Source organism: Python bivittatus, unplaced genomic scaffold (genome assembly GCF_059951505.1).
Source record: "Python bivittatus isolate LINGU-HERP-01145 unplaced genomic scaffold, Pbiv_v1 ctg000240_np1212, whole genome shotgun sequence".
Lineage (NCBI taxonomy): Eukaryota > Metazoa > Chordata > Lepidosauria > Squamata > Pythonidae > Python > Python bivittatus.
This window is the reverse complement of record NW_028277051.1, coordinates 421,585-440,752: the sequence shown is the minus strand read 5'-3', so window position 1 is coordinate 440,752 and position 19,168 is coordinate 421,585. Positions and strand designations below refer to the sequence as shown.

The 19,168-nt window shown below is 59.0% G+C and overlaps 1 protein-coding gene across 3 annotated transcripts in view; it reads right to left on the bottom strand.

The window, feature by feature from the left end:
- The window catches only part of DPH1 (diphthamide biosynthesis 1), a 35,170-nt gene extending 18,177 nt beyond the window's left edge, over positions 1–16,993 (bottom strand). For 2 of the 3 annotated variants that reach the window (XM_088138651.1, XM_088138652.1), the window contains exons 1-6: positions 16,849–16,993; positions 12,718–12,870; positions 11,443–11,506; positions 6,124–6,245; positions 3,266–3,420; positions 2,197–2,318 (exon numbers count right to left, since the gene is read on the bottom strand). In XM_088138651.1, the coding sequence (XP_087994777.1) occupies positions 2,197–2,318; positions 3,266–3,420; positions 6,124–6,245; positions 11,443–11,506; positions 12,718–12,870; positions 16,849–16,891 (659 nt within the window). In that variant the 5' untranslated portion in view covers positions 16,892–16,993. Of the gene's footprint in view, positions 1–2,196; positions 2,319–3,265; positions 3,421–6,123; positions 6,246–11,442; positions 11,507–12,717; positions 12,871–13,190; positions 16,707–16,848 lie in introns of those variants that run through there. The other variant, XM_088138653.1, reaches the window with a different exon arrangement.
- Positions 16,994–19,168: the final 2,175 nt, after the last annotated feature.

Genomic DNA, 19,168 nt, shown 5'->3' with positions numbered 1-19,168 from the left:
GCGAATCAGGGAGGTCTCTGTCTGAGCCGCTTCCAAACGCTATCTACCTGTGGTGGACTTAAGATATTTCCACCCCTCATCGCTTTGGCAATGGAGCTTCCTATCTCCGTCAAGGTCCAACTCTTTTTGAAGCCAGGCAAGTGGTTGCCAGCACCATGGCCCAACCCGTGGAAGTTTTTAAGAAGACAGCCGCCTCCCACAAATAGCTTGATTGGTCGAGCTATTCCCCCCACTGCAGAGGGATGGACTAGATGATCCTTTTGCTCCCTTTCATAATTCTATGGTTCTACTGCACTGACATCCAAAGTGGCTGCTCCATCCTGAGCTACGGACTGCCCTTACGCTTCACTCCTTCACCCCGAAAGATTCAGATCCTGGAAAAATTAGAACAAAGCCCCATCCTCATGCAGATCCACCTGGAGGTCTGCACTGATCTCCTCTCCTCAACAGAGCAGCCAACCTCCTCTACGGCAATGTTTCTCAATCATGGCAACTTGAAGACGGGTGGACTTCAACTCCCAGAAATCCCCAGCCAGCATGCTGGTTAGGGAATTCTGGGAGTTGGTCCACACATCTTCAAGGGGCCAAGGCTGAGGAACACTGCTGTATGGCATCGTTGCTTTATTGGCCGCGCCAATACTCAGACCACAGCTCAAGGAGACTTATCTGGTGGAGGAGCCCGGAAGGCAACGATGCAGCCATCCTGGGGCATCATGCAGAGACCCAGTGAGCGCCCTCCTCTGCCTCCACACATTATCTCCAGCACTCTAGCGCCCCAGTCTTGGTGGGCTCATCCCCTTCAACTGTGGAGAGTCCCATGAAGGAACATGCGACCTGCACATGGAAGCTCACGTGAGGATAAAAGGGCAGAGATGGACCAGACCACCCCTCAACCTGCAGAGGGCCCACCAAAGCGAACCTACCACACGGGAGGAGGGGGAGTGCTTACGTTGGGCCCCAAGAGAGGGAGGGAGAGCTGGAGACAGGGCATAAGGTCACCCCTGTCCCACTCCTTCCCTGATGAGGGGCTCTCCGCTGCCCCACTGGTCAGCCTCTCCTCCCCCCCCACTATATATTTCTATCAGCAGGGCAGCATTCACAGCACATTAAGCATTTCCATTACCTCCAATAATTAGCTGTGCAGGACCGTGGGGCTTACCTAATTTGCTGTCCTTGAAGAAAACGAATGGGTGGCAGCATCCAGGCCCAGCCATTCATCTTTTTGGCGGCCAGCTCATTCACCCTGTCACCCCACACAGAGCACAAGTCTGTGGCTGGCTGAGAGGACCAAGGCTGCGAGAACCCACCACCATGCAGGGTCTCAAACTGTCTACCTTTCTCAAACTACCTGTTTCAACGTGCCAGCCTGCCACCCTCCCAAACACCCTGGAGTGGCTAAGCCCAGGTGCCTCTCTGGGACTTCCAGTGGCCCCACTTGGGGCCAGAGCAGGGAACACCTACTGAGCCTTCCTGGTCCTTGGAAAGCCTCACTCTAACCAGCCAGGGTGGTGCTCTTGGCACTAGGATCTTGGGGCTGGGAATAGTGTAGCTGAATGACAGACGGGGACATGGACGCTCTGTCCACCTAGCCTGGGATGGAAAGCTCCGTGTAGCTCAGAAGGACCACACCAAACACTCCCAGCTTTTGTTCACAAGGACCAGAAGCCTGAGCTTTACAAATTAATAATTTACAGCTGAATCTCTCAAGGTTTTTCTAGCCAAATTTTACACACAACAGTGGGAGTGCTCTACCTCCTAAATTGGAATGGAGGTAAAATTTATGAAATAACATTTAATGCATTTAATTCAGGCTTCCCATGCTAATATGCAAACTGGAATACAATTATCCCTTTCATTTGTGCAGTTTTCCCAATTCTGCAGTACAATCCTTTATTCAAACCTAGCAGATCAAAAGGCACAAATTAGAAGAAAGTGCCTTGGGAAAACTATTTTAATGTCATTACCTACTAAGTTTAATGAGAACATTTAAATATCCTTTACTTCTTGATACAAACGTGGGAAAAGCTTGAGAGAAACGGAACGTTTTTGAAACGAAAGCATTCCACACCTACGTTCCTTCCTTCTTGTTAACGGAAGACCCGGTGGCTGCTTTCGGCAAAGGTGAGGCCGCGGCTCTCTGCAGCGGCTTCCTCGGATGCAAGGCTAACAGGCAAAGCCCCCCCGGGAGCTACTCACACGATGGCGTCAGTCTCCTGGGCCAGCCGGGGCGATGTGCAGCCCAGCAGCTCCCCCGGGGAGAGGGGCTTGCACTGGGGGGTCCAGACGCTGTAGTCGGGCCGGAGTTCCTGGGAGGCAGCCTGCAGGGGGGAGGCAGGAGGCGGATTTAAGTGGGAGACTTACACGCTCCCTTTGGCTGGGAACAAAGGAGGCTGGGGAGGCAGAGAGAGATTCAGGAACCCCATTTTTCACCCAGTGCAGAGCTAACTGATGGGATTCACTGCCAGTCCTTGCGGCCATGGGGAAGGGGCCCTGGATGGGTTCCCCGTGGCGGATCAGGCTCCTGTGGGTGGCCGCCTGCTCACTCCTGAATCCTAGGCGGCGGCGGCCCTCCCAGCAGGCCTTCAGGGGGGTGGGGACTGCCCTTGCCAGCCTCCCAAAGGCTTCCCATTGGCCACTCTGGGACCCAGAAGGCTGGGCTGAAGGCCTGACGGCTGGCATCTCCTTATGTTCACATCACGTTTTGTTTCCCAAACGGCTGTGGAGTACCCATGGGAGAGGGCTGGGTGGAGGACTCCCCTAGCCTTCACAGGGGGCCATAAGCACAATTATGGGGCCATGAATGCTGATGAGTCGCCAGAAAAGCACTGGGTAACGTGCCCCAGCAGTGGCTCCTCCTTGCCCACTCATACTGTGCGGACACCCCCATTAGTGCTCCAGAGCACCAAGGGTGTCACTCATTAACAAAAACGACCCCCCCCATGGGAGGCTGCCCCTGTCCAGAGAGCGAAAAGGGGGGCGGAGGGCATCAGGGGCTTCTCCTCTGACCTCCCTGGGTTAACAGTGGGACCCCAAAGGCAGACCCACAACTACGGGAGAGATGCCACAGACACAGCTTCCCCGGCTATTTCAAGGGGAGGGGGTAAAAAGAGCTGCTGCCCCTTCCCGCCCAAGGAGAGCTGGGCAGGGAGGGGGGCGATCTGGCCTCCAGGTGCCCTGCTTGCAAGAGGCAGAGGGTGGGAAAGAGCCGCACCCACTACCAATGGCGCCCTCCAACTGGGAGGGCAGAGGGCTCAGTTCCACCCACCTGCAGCGCAGACACAAACTGGACGGTGCTAACCAGCGCCAACCTGGCCCCGGCCGGGAAGTTGAAGCGGACGGTGTCAACAAGGTGGGCCGTGTCGATCTTGATATCCACAAAAACGTACAGCATCTTCAGGCCATGCGTGGAGTCGATGGGAACTGTAGGGAGAGGGGAGCAACATCTGCCAGCTGTCTGTCTCTACTTCTGTGCCCCCCAACGCCAAGGTTTCAACCCTGTGGGGGGTCCAGCGGAATGGCCACAGGCTGAGCAGATGAGAGCCCCTGCCACGATCTCTCTCTCCCAGTTACTTTGGGGCCTTCGGAGTCAAAAAGCAACGTGGGGAAAGAAAATGAAAGCTGGGTGCATTTTAATTATTGCACTGAGGGAGGCAGTTACAAAAAAAAAAGGAAAAAATTAGCACGTCCTTGTATTTTAAAGTGGTTGGAGCAGAGATAATTCTACCCTTCCCCCAACCCCAAAAGGGAAAGCCTCTCTCTGCAATGATGGCTGCCACATCGACATGCTGCCTCTGAGTGAGTCACTGGTCCGGTTTTCTTCCAGTGAGACGCAGCATAATTTTCACTCATCTTTACTTCAACGTGGCTGGAAATTCCTTTGCTCCTGATGTGGAAGGGTGGATGGTGCACCTCTGGGTGACCCGCCCGCGCCCTCAGACGGCCCGCCGGGAGAACAGCTCACAGAGAGGCCGAGCCTGCACACCGTGCTGGGCCAGGTGAGAACGGGGCAGGGTAGTTTGTGGCCCACCATGTCAGTGGAAGCCGGCCATGGTTTCAGATCCTGTGCAAACCGCTGTAACCTGCTGTTCGGACATTGCTTGTTACATGGATGCACCTACCACGTCCTCTTAACTCTGGTTTAGCGGGTTGTGAGACCCCAACCAACAAATAAACTTTGAATTCATAAAAAAGCTTCTGTTCTCCAAGTTGGGGGCAAACTGTGACCTCAGAGGCAGAGTCTGGGGAAACCTTGTGTGGCCACAACCACCCCCACCCCCGCGGGCTGCCAGGGAGGGCAGCATTCCTGGAGGGTTCGCCCTGCAGGACAGAAAGCGCCAGGATGCAATTCTCCACTCTTCACCCTGCTGGGACCATTTCATGTGCAGAAAAGCCCCTCCCTCCCTCCTTCCTTCTCCCCCCACGAGGCTCCCACTTGTCATGAAATTAGGCCCCGGGGGGCTGACCCTGGTGCCCTCTGGGTTGCTTGTGTGACTCGCGTGCAGGCTGGGGACGGAGGGTCCTGAGGGGGTCGAGCTTTCTGCGCCCCTGAGCATGAAGGGTCTGCCCTCACTGGTGCAAATCTCCAGAGCCCTTGACCCCGACTCCCGGCTTCCTTGACGCCAGCCTCGGCCCACACGAGCCAAAAGCCGAAGGCAAGACGCACCACCTCCAAATGCCATCCGCCGCCAGGGAGGCTTACCTCCAGCGGAAGTGGCGTGTGGGCTCTTCGTCCCCTGCCCAACCACCACGGGGCGTCTCCACAGACAGGCTCCCCTCCCTGCAGTGCCGGAGCAGCCGGAGCGCCTGCCCAGAGGTGGATGCCATTTGGCGGGGGTGAGTGGCAGCCCCCGGCCTATCGTGAGCGGGAGAGGCTCTGCTTCAGCGGCAATGCGGGGCTTGGCGGAGGACTCTCCACCCGCGCCCCCAGCAGACAGTGAGCTGGAGGACGGAAGCAGCAGCAGCAGCAGCAGCGTGCACACCCGCACGCCTGCACAGGAATGCAGCTTCTCCATCAGGGGATAATGGCGCAAAGGTGTGTCAAGAGAGAGGCGCCCAAAGCACACCTTCAGGTCCACCAACTGGGTTGCAGCTCCTTGACCTCGCGCCCCCCAGCTTACGAGATTCGGCTTGGCTCCCCCCAGCAAGGGCAGATGGTAACCCAGGGAGGGGGAGGCGGCTGGTAATACGGCCAAGCCACCTTCAACACTGACAGCTCTCCCCCCTCCCCCCAACTCTCTGATTTTGAGCCAATTCCATCCTGGGTAGACTTCAAAGTTAGCAGCATCTGGGACAGCAGCAGTTTCCATGGCAACGGAATCTGGAGTACCGCTCCGCCTAGGGAGCCGGCGGGCTGCTGCTCCCGCCCCTCCACAGCCCAGCCGGCGAGCGTGCCAGACGCAGAGGCGCTGGGAGGCCCCGGCCCTCCACGGGGCAGGGGACCCCCCTTCCATCTCCAGGGCGAGGCAGGCGGGCAGAACCCGCCTTTTGGGCCTGGATCAAGGGGCCCGAGGCCCGGGTTGCGGCAGCGGGGGGCAAGAGGTTGTATGGGGCACGGTGGACTTGGGGCACGGCGGTTCCAGTGCCCTGCAAAGAGGAGCCGGTCCGAAGGGTCCCAGATCCTTCCTGGCTCTCCCTTGGCTGGAGAGCAGCGGTGGCAGCCATTGGGAAGGGGGCACCTCCCTGTCCCACAGGACCAGGCAACTTCCTGAATACCAAACACACCCTGGTAGCTTGCAGACCGGTATTAGCAATTTCGCCAACTGCGCGGTTGTAGGAACTTCTAAATAAATGCATCTCCCTCTTTTCCAGAAAGGGCAAGCTGGAGGGCTCAGGAGGGGAGGGGGCACCTGGCCTGGCTCTCCATTCAGAGAGTCAGCCCAGTTCAGGCTGACAAGCTGCCCTTTGGGGAGATCTGGGGGCCACTGGCGTGTGGGGCCGTGGAGGGATGACCTGGTGTTTCTCCAGAGGCTGTGGGTAAGAATAAAAGGGGGCTGCTTCTCTGCCCCCTCCCCTTGAGAAGCCTACCTCCTGGTCTCCCCCCAGGCCTCGTGCTCCTTTGGGGTGGCGAGGGTGAGTGAGGTGGTGGGGTATTTCTCCCGATTCCCCCAGGGACCATGTACATACTCAGACAGCTGTGGCCGTAGTGGACAAGGAAGTCAGCTCCCAAGGCCCGTGCGGTGAAGTCATCCACGCAGCAGGCACCGTAGGTCACGTCGCCCATCACCACAGCTTCTGCGTCGGTGAACCTGCAGGAGGAAAGGTCCTGGTACCAGGCGAAGCGTGCACCCCATCCGGCTCAGCCTTCCTCCCTCCCCGATGTGGACCCTGCCGTGGCTGCGTTGCTAGCAGCCCCGCAGGCAGTCCAGCAAACCAGGTTTCCAGCCCACTTCAGCCCCAGTGCCCATCCTGCCTCCCAGCTGATAGGTGGGAGAAGGCCATCCTGCCTTACAGGAAATCCAGCACTGCGAGGAGGAGGAGGAGGAGGAGGAGGAGGAGGAGGGGGGAGGCGGCGGCAGTGGTGGCTCCCCCCCAGGGCAGTGGATGAGGGACAGCTTCAGAGGGAAGGGGCCTCTGCCCCACCCAGAAGGCCCAGCCACAGGGCAGAACCCATCCATGCTCGGTCTCAGCTGCAGGTGGAGAGATGGCTACAAAGCAACTAACCCAGAGGGCGCCAGTCCACCTCCTTGACCGAGGAAGGGTTCAGGGAATCGGGTGCTCAGCAAAATCTGTGGCTGGATTTCCAACGCCTTGTAGAAAAGCCACCAGGAAGCCACCAGCGCCCCAGTTCAGGCCTGCCCCGACCCTTCAACCTGGCCAGAAGGGAGACGAAAGCCCTGGCCGTGACGGGGAAGAGAAGGCCGGGGTTTCCTTCCCTGCCACAGCAGCTGATGTGTGTGTGTGTGTGTGCACGCGTGTCGGGGGGGGGGTTGTTGCTCGGCTGGAGCGTCCACAGGGCGGAGCCATGCCCAGAAGGCAGCAGGGGCCTCTCTGGCGCACGAGGGGCCAACGCTCCCCGCTCACGCCCTGCCAGCAGACCGCAAAGCCTTCCTCTGTTCGCTCCCACGTTCTACACGCCCTTCTTTCTGCAGGGCTCCCGTTTCCCGGAAGGGAAAAGACGGGGCCAAGAGGAGCCGCAACCTGAGCGCAGAACACGGCGGCCGTGACCACGGCCTCTCCAGAGGAGGATTCAGGAAGATGCACGGGCAGCTTCTCAGCCAGTGAGGAAAGTGGTCTGCTCTCTCGTGCAAATCCAATTCGACTCAAAAAGGCCTCCCCGGGCCCTTTGCCCCACAAGCCCCCAACCAAGGGAAGGGCTGGCACCGCACGGCTCTTCTTGCCATGAACAAGCTGAGGTGAATCAGGACTGGCGTCATCTTTCACCCCCGGCTGGAAGTCGGGCAGGGAGCGTGAGGACAGGGTCTCCTCCCAATTTCCCAAAGGTGAGACAGGAACTACCTGCAGCCGCCTGGTGGTAAGGTGAGAAACAGAGGCAGAGAACGAAAGGCCTGAGGCTCTGTGTGGCTGCAGGAGCCCTCTTGGGGAAACCCACAACCATCAGAGACCCACGGCAAAGAGGGGCCCGGGAGCCCTGCCACCACCTTTCACCCCAGCGACAGAGGCCCCCCAGCAGCCCGGGTCCAGGGACTCCCCCAGGCACACCTCTCCCTTCCTCTCCGTCAAACGTCACGTCACGAGCAGACCATCAGTTCTAGCTGCCAAGGGCCGGAGGGCCCCAGGCCTTGCCATGCTGGGCGCAAGCAGTGGAGGGCCAGGGGAAGGGAAGGATGGCAAAAGACACAGGTGGTAGATGCTTGACGAGGGAGGCTGCTCTCCCACGCAGCAAACACGGGGCCAAACGATCCCCAACTCTGCGCCTCTGCACAGGCACGTGTGGCTGTGGTACCCCCATACGTAGAAGGCCTCGTCCTATGCCAGAGCACAGAGCTGGCGTGGAACAGCTCTTTGACCGGGGGCACAAAGGTACTTCATCCCCAAAGCGCTGGACTCTTTGCTTGCAAGGAAAGGAGAAGCAGAGCCCCAGATGGGAGGGTGAAATTCCAGCAAACCTCGGTCTGGGCTAAGCCTCCCCCCCACAGACACCCCACTCCGAAGACAGAAGGAAAAGTGACCTGAGCCCGTGCAAAGTTAATTATGCAAGCACTGCAAGGAAGCAGAGAGAGGAGAGGGATCGAAGCTTTTCCAGATGAGGAAGGGCAGACCTGAACCTGGGGCCAGGACCTGCAATGGCCAGGAAGAGGCTGGCAGGGGACAGGAGGACCACTGGCGCTCCTGCGGCTGCAGGGGCTGGACCCCCCTCCAGCTGGACACGGTGCAATTCTGAGAAAACTGGCAAAGGAACCGCCTGCCAGCGGAGGACCTACGCAGGTCGCGAAAGGGAAAAAGAGTGCCCGGCGCCAGTCCCGGTCTGCGGGCTGCAAAGAGCAGGGCCTGGATGGAGCCACAGGAACATGGAGAGGCTCCGCTGCGTTTCCAGGCTGACGGGCCCACCTCCCTCCATGAATTATGCAGAAAAGCCAAGCGAACAATCTGCATAATTCATACAAGCCACAGGAGTTCAGCTTCCTGAGGCAGAAAATTTGGGTGACCAACCTGGGTGTCAAGTTCTGACTGCAGTGGCTGTTGTTATTTCGAGCACATCCAGCGTGCAACTCTCTCCCAGGCAACAGATTGCAGGACTGGAGCTCGGCCGCCCCCCCACCCGTCTCATCCTACGCCTCCCCTGCCTGGGACCAAGCGAAATTTTGGAATCTCTTCTCTTCTCTTCCCCCACCCCTGCTTCCCTCCCCCCGAATCCTGCCACTCGCTTCCTCTGGCTAAGGGAGAGCTCCAGGAGAGCCTCCACCAACTGCACCAGTCAATCGGGGGGGGGGCAGATAATGGGGAGAGGCAGCGGCTGAAGGCCTCTGGCCAAAGGATGCCCGGCCAGAGGCAGGGAGGGGAGGAAGGAGCAGAGCTCTTGCCAGGAGAACCCAAACTGGCAGCAGGCTGACTGGACTGTGCCAAGCCTGTGTCCCTCGTTCTGCCACGCTTCCAGAAGCTCCCTTGCTGCCCTTCCCGCGCCCACAACGGGCTCGGCAGCCATAGGCATGCAGCTCTGTGCCACTTCTGGTGGCCCAGGAAGACTTTGCCCTGAGCAGAGCCGGGGGAGACTCCCCAGCACAGCCCCGCCGAGGACTGTTTCTATCCGGTGGCTTTTCCTGTCTTTAGTTTTGTGAGGCGGCCCAGAGTCACTTTTGGAGTTGGGCAGCCAGCAAAGGGGCGAAATAAATACATAGATAATCTTCAGGGCCTCCTGTTCATCTCAGTTTCCCTTCTGGAAAAACAATTCTTCACCAGAAGCTGGGGGCCGGATCCGGCCGCCTCCCACTCCCAAGAAACCCCTGGGCAAAGAGTGGAGGGTGACAGAGCACCTCCCCAATGGCACTCTGCCCATGGAGCGCACGGGACAAGAGGTGGCTCCTTCAGCCTGGTTCATCTCCTCCTCCTGGATCAGGGGCACTGCCCATGATGCCACAAAAGGGGCTGCTGAACCCCTGTGGGTTTCGTTCCCTCTGAGCAGAGGAGCTACGTATAAAACCCAGGAGCAGCAGCCCCCAATCTTAGTGCAGCCAAGGGAGCTGCAGAAGCCCCCCGCCCATGCGGGAACCAGCCTGCTGGGAACAGCCTGGCAGCGGAGGCCCGGGGCCACTCCCCCTGGTTTGTGTGCAGGCCCAGCTGGGACCCCCAGCGGGAGGAGCCCTTGGTGGTCCAGGACAGAGCAGACCGAAAACTCAGAGCCAGCGGGGACGCGGGGACATCTCAGTCAGGTGTCGATGGGCTGGGCTGGCTCTAAAAGGCGTCCCTGCAGGGTGGCATCCACAGGCCCAGAGACCGAGGCGATGCGTTGGGGGGCAGAAATCAAGTGGCAGGAGGGGGACCTTCGCCGGCGGCCCTCAGAGTCACTGGCTGAGAAGGGCTGCCACCGCGGGGGCCCAGCGCACACTCCCAGAGAGCCCCTCTGGCCCGTCCTTCGGCTATTCCAAGCAGGCGCGGGGGAGCAAAGAAGAGGGCCAGCCTCCAGCCCCGCCTCGATCGCCAAATGTGCCCCTGAAGCCCCAGTGGCCCCTCGCGAAGTAGAACTGTGTGTGCGCAGGCATGAAACCACATAGCTCAATCTGCATACATATTTTTTCTTATTATTGAAATTCTTATAATTCTGTTATTGAAATTTTAACATGGAATTTTATTTTATTGCAATTTTAATATCTGTAAAGGGGCTAGAGTCTGAGGCCTAAGGCAATAAATAAAACGCAAAAGTAAAAAATAAAAATAAAAATTGGAGGGGGGGCTGCAGCCCGGGGTATTGCTGGAAGGTTGCCCCCCATCCACCCAGAAGAAAAGGGCAAGGCCGGAGGGCACCTGGGGGGGAGATCAAAGGAGAAGGTGGGGAGCGGTGGGGGAGGGGACATTGCTTCGCTTGCTGGGATAAGCACACCTGTCCCCATCGTGGCAGACATTTTGTGAGAGTGCCCGTGAAGGGTCCAAGACCGGAGGGCCACGACCCTCCCGCTGACCTGAAGGCTTTCCCCAGACCGGGGAGGCAGCTCCTTGCCCCCAAGTCCGTGAGGCCGCAGGCTCAGCTCCTCCTCTGCCCAGCCTACCTCAAAGGCTTGTGGGGGGGGAACAGGAGGAGGGAGCGCTGGGTCTGCGGCCTTGAGCTCCTGTAGAACAGGCGGGATGGACATTTCATGAAGAAGAATAAAGAATAAAGCTCATCCGAACACGAGAGGGCCTTAATGGCGCAGACCCCACAGAAAAGAACCCAGGAGAAAAGGAGCCATTCCTGGGCCAGGCGAACGTGGGGGGGGGGGTTCGGGTTCCCTCCCAGTCTCTGGAGGGAGGGATGAGGAGCCAGGCTGCGGCGCTCCAGATGAAAGGATCCGGATAATCAGCCACCTTTGAAGTCAAGACATGAAAGAGGCCCCTCGCTGGACAGGCGGCTCCCCAAAGCACTGCAGCATTGGGGCAGCTGGCTCCGGGGGCAGCCTCCAAGGACAGCAAGGAGGGCAGGCCCTCCTTCAGCCTATTCATGCCACTGCCCCCCCCACCGCAAGGATCCCAAAGGTCTTCCAAAGCAGAGCAGCCAAGCAGTCTGGGTAGATCCAGGGGGTGCGCAGGGTGGAGGCAGCAAACCAGCCCTGTGCCCTGACCAACCATCCCCCCCCAAGCACACAGGGGGTGCCCGGAGTCACAGTCAGCCCCTTGGCGGGCAGAGCCGAAGGGCTGCATCTCCAATCCACAGCTCTGCGAAAGTCCTGGATGCCCTGAGGCTGGGGGTGAGGCCGTGCCAAGGGCCCCTGGAAAAGTAGGAATGCCAGCCCCTCTCCCCACAGCCAAAAGGCCCCGACCCAACGCTACCTCCAGTGCGCCTCCCCAGCTCACCTCTCCACGATGTCGGCGAGGGTGCAAGCGAACATCAAGAGGCCCTCCGGCATCTGCAGCGCCACTGAAAGGGAGGCAGAAGAGGCCGCTCACACTCCTGCTCCTGGGCAGCTCCCTTGGAGCTGTGGCTTCCATTCCCAGAGCCGGCTCCAAGCGGGCTGCGAGGCCACCCCCTCCCGCCTCTGCGAAGGTTTGGCTCGGTGAATCCTTTGCCAAGAGGGGACCTCTGGAAGCCGGGAGAATGAACGAAGACGCGAGAAAACTCCCTGGCCAACCACGCGTCCTCTGGGTGATCGGCTGGGAATTCTGGGTGCTGCAGTTCCCATCTACAGGGTATCAGGTCAGGGGGGGAGAGAGCATCCAACTGCAGCTCAAGGAGGGAGCCCAAACGGTGGTTCAGGTCTAGAGGATCTCCAGGATGAGCTGGGAAAAGCCCCTCCCCTGGAGCCCTGGGAAGCCACTGCCACCAGCCCAGACGTGAGAGCAGCAGAGCTACAGGGACCGAGTCCAGCCCCATTCCAGGCAGCTGGTACCCAAGGCGCAGGCCTGCCCGGCCACGGTGGAACCGAAAGCCCTTGTCACGTGCCTGGCCATTGTCTACGGCCCCCAATGAATTCAGGTTTAGATAAAGAGGAGGGTCTCCCAAGCATGCCCAGATCCCAGGCACAGCCCCAAACCCAACTCCCCGCTGCGGCCACCTGGTCTTTCTGGCCAGCTCTGAGAGATCAAGAAGAAGCCAGAGCCCCTGTCCTGCCGGTCACCCGCAGCTGGGTGAGCAGAAACCAGATGCAGGGAGCCTCCCAATTCCATGATCTCTTGCTGGCAATCTGCAGAACTCTGCCTCTTCTGCTGCCCACCTTGTGCGAACCGCTCAGCACCCTGCGCGGAGAAGCTGTTTGCTGGCAGGATATAGCTTGTTTGGGCAAGTGCTCTGCAGCCAGCTCTCCCTGGCACGTGTGACAGCAGTCAGCAACACTGCACATGGCACCATGTGGCTAATCCCCACCCCCGGGGGCCACCCACTTTCCCCAGAGCTGTGCTTCCCCAGAGAAAGGCAGAGGCTCCAAGGAGAAGCAGAGATGCGTTATTCAAGGAGACGAGGTGGCTGGGACAGACAGTGGTGGCTGACCTTCCGTGCAGGGATATGGTGGGCTTCAGCTTACACGCAAACACCCCTGGTGGTCAAAAGAAATTGGGGCCTGGGGTCTCCCAGAACAGGGACGCCCTTCCCCAACACACAGATTGTTCCTCCCCCCCCCCAGGCAAGGCACTCACCCCTCTTGGCTTGGGCCTGACGGATCCGCCACACCGTTTTGTAGACCTCAAAGTTGTAGTTCCGAGGGAGGCGTCCCACAGCTTCCTGGAGCTCTGGATCCGACAAAATCTCTTGGGGGATGTGGTGTGCCACACGGCGAGGGGCTCGTCTGGCTGCAAGAGAGGCGGAAGTGATGCCAAGAGCCACGCAAGGAGAAACTGAGCCCACACATCAATTCACCCCCCCCTTTAATATTAAAATTCAGAGCGCAATTCCTTGGCAAGGAGGAAAAGAACCTGCAGATGGCCAGAGGTCCTCCCTTGGCATTATGTTTGAACACTCAGCCGTAAGAACAGCCAAGGGAGCTATGCTGGTTCAGGCCAATGGCCCACCAATTAACCAGATGCCTCTCTGAAGCCCCCCAGGCAGTGCGCAGAGCCAGTCCCCTTTTTTCCAGCAGTGGACTGCCTCTGGATACTGATAAATCACGCACCTGGCTGCTAGAAGCTATCAACGTCCAAAGCTATCTGAGGCAGCGGCCACTGCCACAGGCTTTGTGCCCCACACAAACGCGGGACGGAATCGCAGGGAAGGGGCCTCGTAGGCAGCTTCTCCTCGTCCTTCTCCAGCCCTGCTGCGGACAAGCAGAGCCACAGAGGCTCCCCCAACCCAGCTGCTCCCAACTGCCCAGGACAATTCCCCAAATTCCGTCCCAAGGAACGCCCGGCCAACGGCCTTGGCAACACGGGCATCTAAGCTGCACAGATGTGGTCTCCAGGAGTCAGGCCTGACCCCTTTCTGCCGGGAGCTAAAGAAGACCGTCCCCAGGACTAAAGCAGAATAAACAGGGCCTTCCCTGAAACTATGCCCTTGCCTTGCCAGGACTGGCAGGCAAGCCTTGAACGGTCCTTTACAACCGCCTCAGTCCGGAGGGCGCTGGGCAGCAGGCACCCCTTCTGCTGCCCATTGGCAGGGAGGATCTGGGGCCAAGGGGAGAGAAGACCAGATGGGCTAAAATCAGGAGGAGCTGAATCACATTTCAAGAGGGATGTTGGGACCACCTACAGGTGCCAGAAGGGCCAGTGGGCCTGGGCCTTTGAAGTGGCGCGCATAACCCCTTCCCTCCTTGGCACTAATGTGTTGGCGTTCTGTGAATCAGCAAAGCAACAGCGTTACGGAGGATGCAACTTGGCAGAGAAGGCACTCCAGGGGGAGGGAGAGTGAGAAGAAATGGGGGGGGCTTTGCCTGCTGCGTGGCTATGCCCCCAAGGCAATAGGACTGGCAGCTGTGGGAAGAGGCCAAGTAGAAACTCACTCACGTGCTCTTTTGCCAACCGATGGGGAGAAAACAGCAAACCTGAACACTGAGCAAGCCGGCTAGGTGCAAAGCAGATTCATGCCGCACCTCTGCCTGGCTCACGGCCTGGCCCTGGGAAACTCCCCAAAGGCCCAACTGCCTTTCCCTGACCCTTTGCAGTTTGGGAATGAAAAAGGAAGAAAGGGTGAAAAGCAGGAGTTAGCCAAAAAAGAAAAGAAAGGGAAATGCGCACGTGCCATCTCTGGGAAAGGGGAAGAAAAAAACTGGCCTGAACAAGGAGTCGAAAAGAAGGCTCAGCTACAAGGGAAGGGGTGAAATGTAGAGCAGAATGCGGGAACTGGGGTCATCCAGGCTCCTACAGAAACAGGAATCCACAGGGCAGTGGGAGCAGCGAGTTGCGCTCCGTGAATGGTGATAATGGAAGATGATTTGGGAGCGGTGGAATTGTGCAACATTCCAAAGAAGAAGATCCAGGGTAAAAATTACTCTGTTAGGGACCCGAATGGATGGGTGGAAACAAGAAGAGAGAGCTGGGCCATTTGGAGACCCGAGAACGAGCGAGAATGGCAGCTGCCTGGTGAGTCTGGCAGCCTGGCATCTGTTCACACACACCTATGGCAAAGGAATGAACGGAGATGGAAAAGCATGGTTGATCTGCTTGTTTATGAGGAAGGACTCGGCGAAGGAGCCAAGGATAACGAAACTGCAGGAGGAGAGCCATGTTAGTCCACGGTGCCAAAGCATCAGGAGGAATCCGGCAGCCCCTCTTCCGACTCACCAAGATTCAAAGACAGGACAAGAGGCTCTGATGGGGGCAGACCGCTATTCAGTAGGGCCCAGAGCGGATCTTGGGGAAGGATGGACAAGGAAGAAATCAGAGTGAACTGGAACAACTGCAGGAGGAAGAGGGAGTTTTAGAAGCTCAATTCATCTCCCAACTGAAGGAATGCAAAGTAGATGGATCCGAAGGAAAGAGGAGGGGAAAGCTGCCTGGAGCAGAGCAAAAAGCGTTATGCGACCGAGCGCTGTGGAGCAGCATGGCCGTACGCTATAAGGACGGTTGGAGCAACTCCATCTTAATGCTTCCTGAAGTCTGGAAGACAGGGATCCCCCCAGGAATAGTTAAACTAACAGGCAAGTGGCAGGGAAAGAGTAAATAACGCAGGAATGAGGGACCGAGGAGGCCTGCAATGGTGGCTGCGCAGGTCATGTGCTGAGGGTAGCAGTTCATCACGATCGCACGAGACAGGAAAAAAGTGTCAAAGGAAACAAGAAACGGGTAAGATTGAAAGAGGCAGAGAAAATGCAGAGCAATTCTGATGGGAATAAAACACAATTTGGAAGTGGGGGAAAGCTAAACAAGAAGCCACCAGCTGAATGAAATGGATTTAAAAATAAAAATGGGTGCAATTACTGGGGGTGACACAGACTTGGAACCAATGCTGAGTGCTACTGGCCAAGAAAGAAACGGATGAAAAGAAAGTCATAAATGCCACGAGAAAGCTGAAAAATGAATGGGCTGCCGGTGTAGTTGGTGTAGCTGGAGAAATGTTAAAATGTGGATGTGGCTGTGTGGCACGTTCAACGTGCGTGTGAAGACTGCAACTGTGCCTGATGATTACGAGAATGTCAATTTGTTCCCCTACACAAAGAGAAGCATAGCAACAGGGAGTGCAAAAGCTTAGTTTGCCACCCACGTGCGGGAAGCTGTTTGTGGAATTCTGATTGAAAGGCTACAGAAGTGGCAATCAGCAAAACAGAACCAAATGTTTGCTCTTCAGCAGGTCACCCAGAAATGCAAGAAAAGGAGTTTATTATAACTCCCGTTGATTTAGAGAAAACATATAATAAAACGTATAAGCTTGAATTATGGAACATTTCACGCGAATACGGAATTGAAACTCGGCTGCTGAACGCAGTAAGGGTAGTATACGTTAGGAGTAAAGCATGCATGAAAATAAATGGAGCGTTTAGTAAACGGCTCAGTAAGCCGAAGACAGGGATAAGCGATCGGTTATTTAACGTGGTTGTGGATAAAGGCATAAGGCAGGCTTCTGGTGCTCCTAGAGGTATGTTGGTTTGGGGCGTAAACGGGCGTGGACACTTGCACACCGAGGACGCCGGGTTACTGCCCGAGAACCGCGTGACTGGCAGGGAACGTTACACGGATCGTATCATGCAGCGGGGCCGCGCCCCAGGCCAAGGTCTTTGCCTCCGACAGGGAAGAGTAACCGACTACGAGCGATGCCCAAACAGGAAAAACTGGGCGGTGCGACGAATCCACGCAGCTCGGCGGAATCCCGGTGACCGAAAAGGGAACCGGCAGAGACCGCCTAAACGCTTCCCGGACCGGACCGGACCGGACCGGGCGCCCCCCCGCCTCGCTCCGCGCCTTCAACGCCGCCGCCGCCGCCGCCCCCCCGGCCTTTCGGGGCGATGTCGCGCGGCGGGGAGCGGCGCGGGGGCCCAGCGGGCCGCGTCACGGGCAGGCGCCGGAGCCCCCCGGGAGCGCCTCTCCGAGCGCCGGCGAGGCCTCCCGAGGGAAGGCGCGCTGCGGAGCCGAGCCGGCAGCAGGATCCCTTCCGGCCCCCGAGGACGGGGCGAGCCGCGCGGACCGGGCAGGAGGGCCCGAGGGCGGGGAGGGCGCGGGGCCGGGAGCCGGCGGCCGCGGCGCGCCCGTCCTCCGCGAGGCGGGCGGGGCGGGGCGGGGCGGGGTAGAGTCTGCGGCGCCTCGGCCCCGGGCCGAGCGGGGGGCCGCCCGCGGCCCAACGCCGGCGGGCCCCGGGACAGGGGCCGCTCCTCGCCCCCCCCCCCCGCCCCGGGCCGCGCTCACCTGCCGCCAGGGCCGGGGGCCGCCCGCCCGCCGCCATCGCCATCGCCGCGCCCACGTGCGCCCGGAAGGCAGCGCCAATCGAGCGCCGGCGCGGGAGCCAGGCCGGCGCGAGGGCCGCCGAGCCAGCGATGGGGCGGGCGGGGCGGGCTGGGCTGGGCTCCCGAGCGCGCGCAGGGCGCCCCCGCGGGCCCCGGGCCGGGGTTGGCCTGGCTTCCGCGGCGGACGGCGGGGCCGAGCTGCCGGGACCCCGCCGGCCCGTCCCGTGGGGTCCCGCCCGGCGAGCGCCTCCCCGGGCGCGGCCCGCGCGCAGGGGCCCTCCTGCTCGGCGGCCCGGGTGGGCTGCACCCTCCGAGCCCTCCCTGGGAAGCGGCGCCCGGCGGGGAGGCGGCCGGTCCGGGGCTCGGCGCGGCGAGAGCCGTCTTTGGGGTCCCTTTAGGCCGGGGGCGAAACTACGGAGAGCCGCCGAGCTGCGGCCCGGGAACAGCCTGGGCCGCCGACCTGAGCCTGACCTGACCTCGCTCTCGCAGGCCTAACCTCACTAGAGCTTGGATGAGAGACCACCAGGCGATCCCGCTTGTTACCTTTAAGTTGAAAAGCCCCTCACGAGGGCCAGTGGCAAATCTTTGCTCAAAGGCAACCTGGCTGTGACTCGGTCGCTAAGAGATGAGACCTTTCCACCTGGTATTATTTTGCTGATGGACTGGCTTATCAGCGTTGCAGTTCCATTTTTAATAAATTGATTTAGGCGCCACCCAATTCCAGAATGATTCTAGGCAGCTCATAGCAGACTAAAATACAACATGAATAAGGAAAGAAACGAAAAACAAGCTAGTCAGAGAACAAGTAAAAAAATAGGGAACAAAATGGCAAGTCTGGCCAAAACACAGAGAACGTGTGGAACAGCATCCCTCCCACCCTCCATCCCCCCCCCCCGAGATTCAGGCAGCGCCCACTCTCCTGGGAAGCCCTCAAGACCGGGCTCTGTTCCCAGGCAAGGGTAATGGGGGGGGGGTTCACTGGTCGAGCCCCTGTTGTACTGGTCTTTTCAGTCTTTGTGCTGTTTGGTGCTTCAGTTGTTTTAGTGCAATCTGGCCAACTTTGTGGGGCTTAATTGTTTTCTTTTTACGGACTTTGTAAGCTGCCCGGAGTCTTCTGCAGAAGGTGGCTATATCAAATCAAATCAAGCTTCAGCCACCCTACCCTAAAGCCTGGGGGAGCCTCAAGCCAGAGGGACGCAATAGAAGAGGGGTGCTTCCAGGGTCCTGAAATACGGTGCTGTTTAACTGGAGGGGTCCGGAGCGTGTCAGCTTCAGTCAGCGGGCAGACTCCAGCCAGGGGGGAGAGGCGGTCCCTCAAATAGCCGGCCCTGCACCGTGCAGCTGTCAGCCAGGCAGCAGGAGAGAGCATATAAAAGGATCGCGGGTGCTGGGGGGGGCTGGCCTTTTGTGCTGGGAGGGATGTGGCACGCGCTCCTGGCACCGCATTTCACACGCTGAGGGCTCAGAAGTATCATTTGGGGGTGAAGTTCGGAGATGACAAATCAACCAGCTTCAGCTCAAACCCATCCAGGCTGCCCGAACTGGAAGACCTTCCTCTACCAAGCCTTTTCCCTCGTGCTTACTCGAGAGTAAGGCCAAAGGTTTCCTTGGAGAGGACACTCAACCTCCATTGCCTTTCCCTGACGGGGGGGGGGGGGGGGGGGCGGGCGGGCATTCCAGGCCTGGCTGCCAGGGGCCCCAGCCCTCCTGCTTTTGCTATAGTGGAGCCACTGCTGCTGTCACCCTAAAAATAGAAGGCTGGGAGCCAGGCCGCTCCTCGCTGGCACCTGCAGGAATCTAATTACCAGTGCGCTGTGGCAAGCTATGGCAAGCCTGCCGTGTCTGGAGAAGGAGGTCCCTTTCCAGCCAAAAGAGAGCATTTTCTCCTGACCCCTCAGAACAGAGAGAGGAGAAGAGAACTGGGGGTGGGGGAGAGAAGGGGGCGCCCAGAATTTCTGTAGGAGCTTCGTGAACGAGCAGAGCCCCTGCAGCTGGTGAAGGCTGCTTCCCCCTTTCACGCAGGACGTTCATTCTTGGGGGCAGGGTAGGGCAGGGCCAGGGTAGGGCAGGGCGGGGGAGACACACAGCCATTCCCTCCACCCCAGCAGTCGACCCTCGTGCTAGGAAAAGGGGCCTTCGCAGCCTCCTCAGGGTCAGCCTGTGGTTCAGCCAAGCTGCCCGCTTCTGCCTCACCCACCAGGCTTGGCCTGCTGAGAAGCAAAGGGGAGGAGCATTCATCATGTCCCTTTCTCCCTCTCTTCCTAGTTGTAACCTGCCCTCCT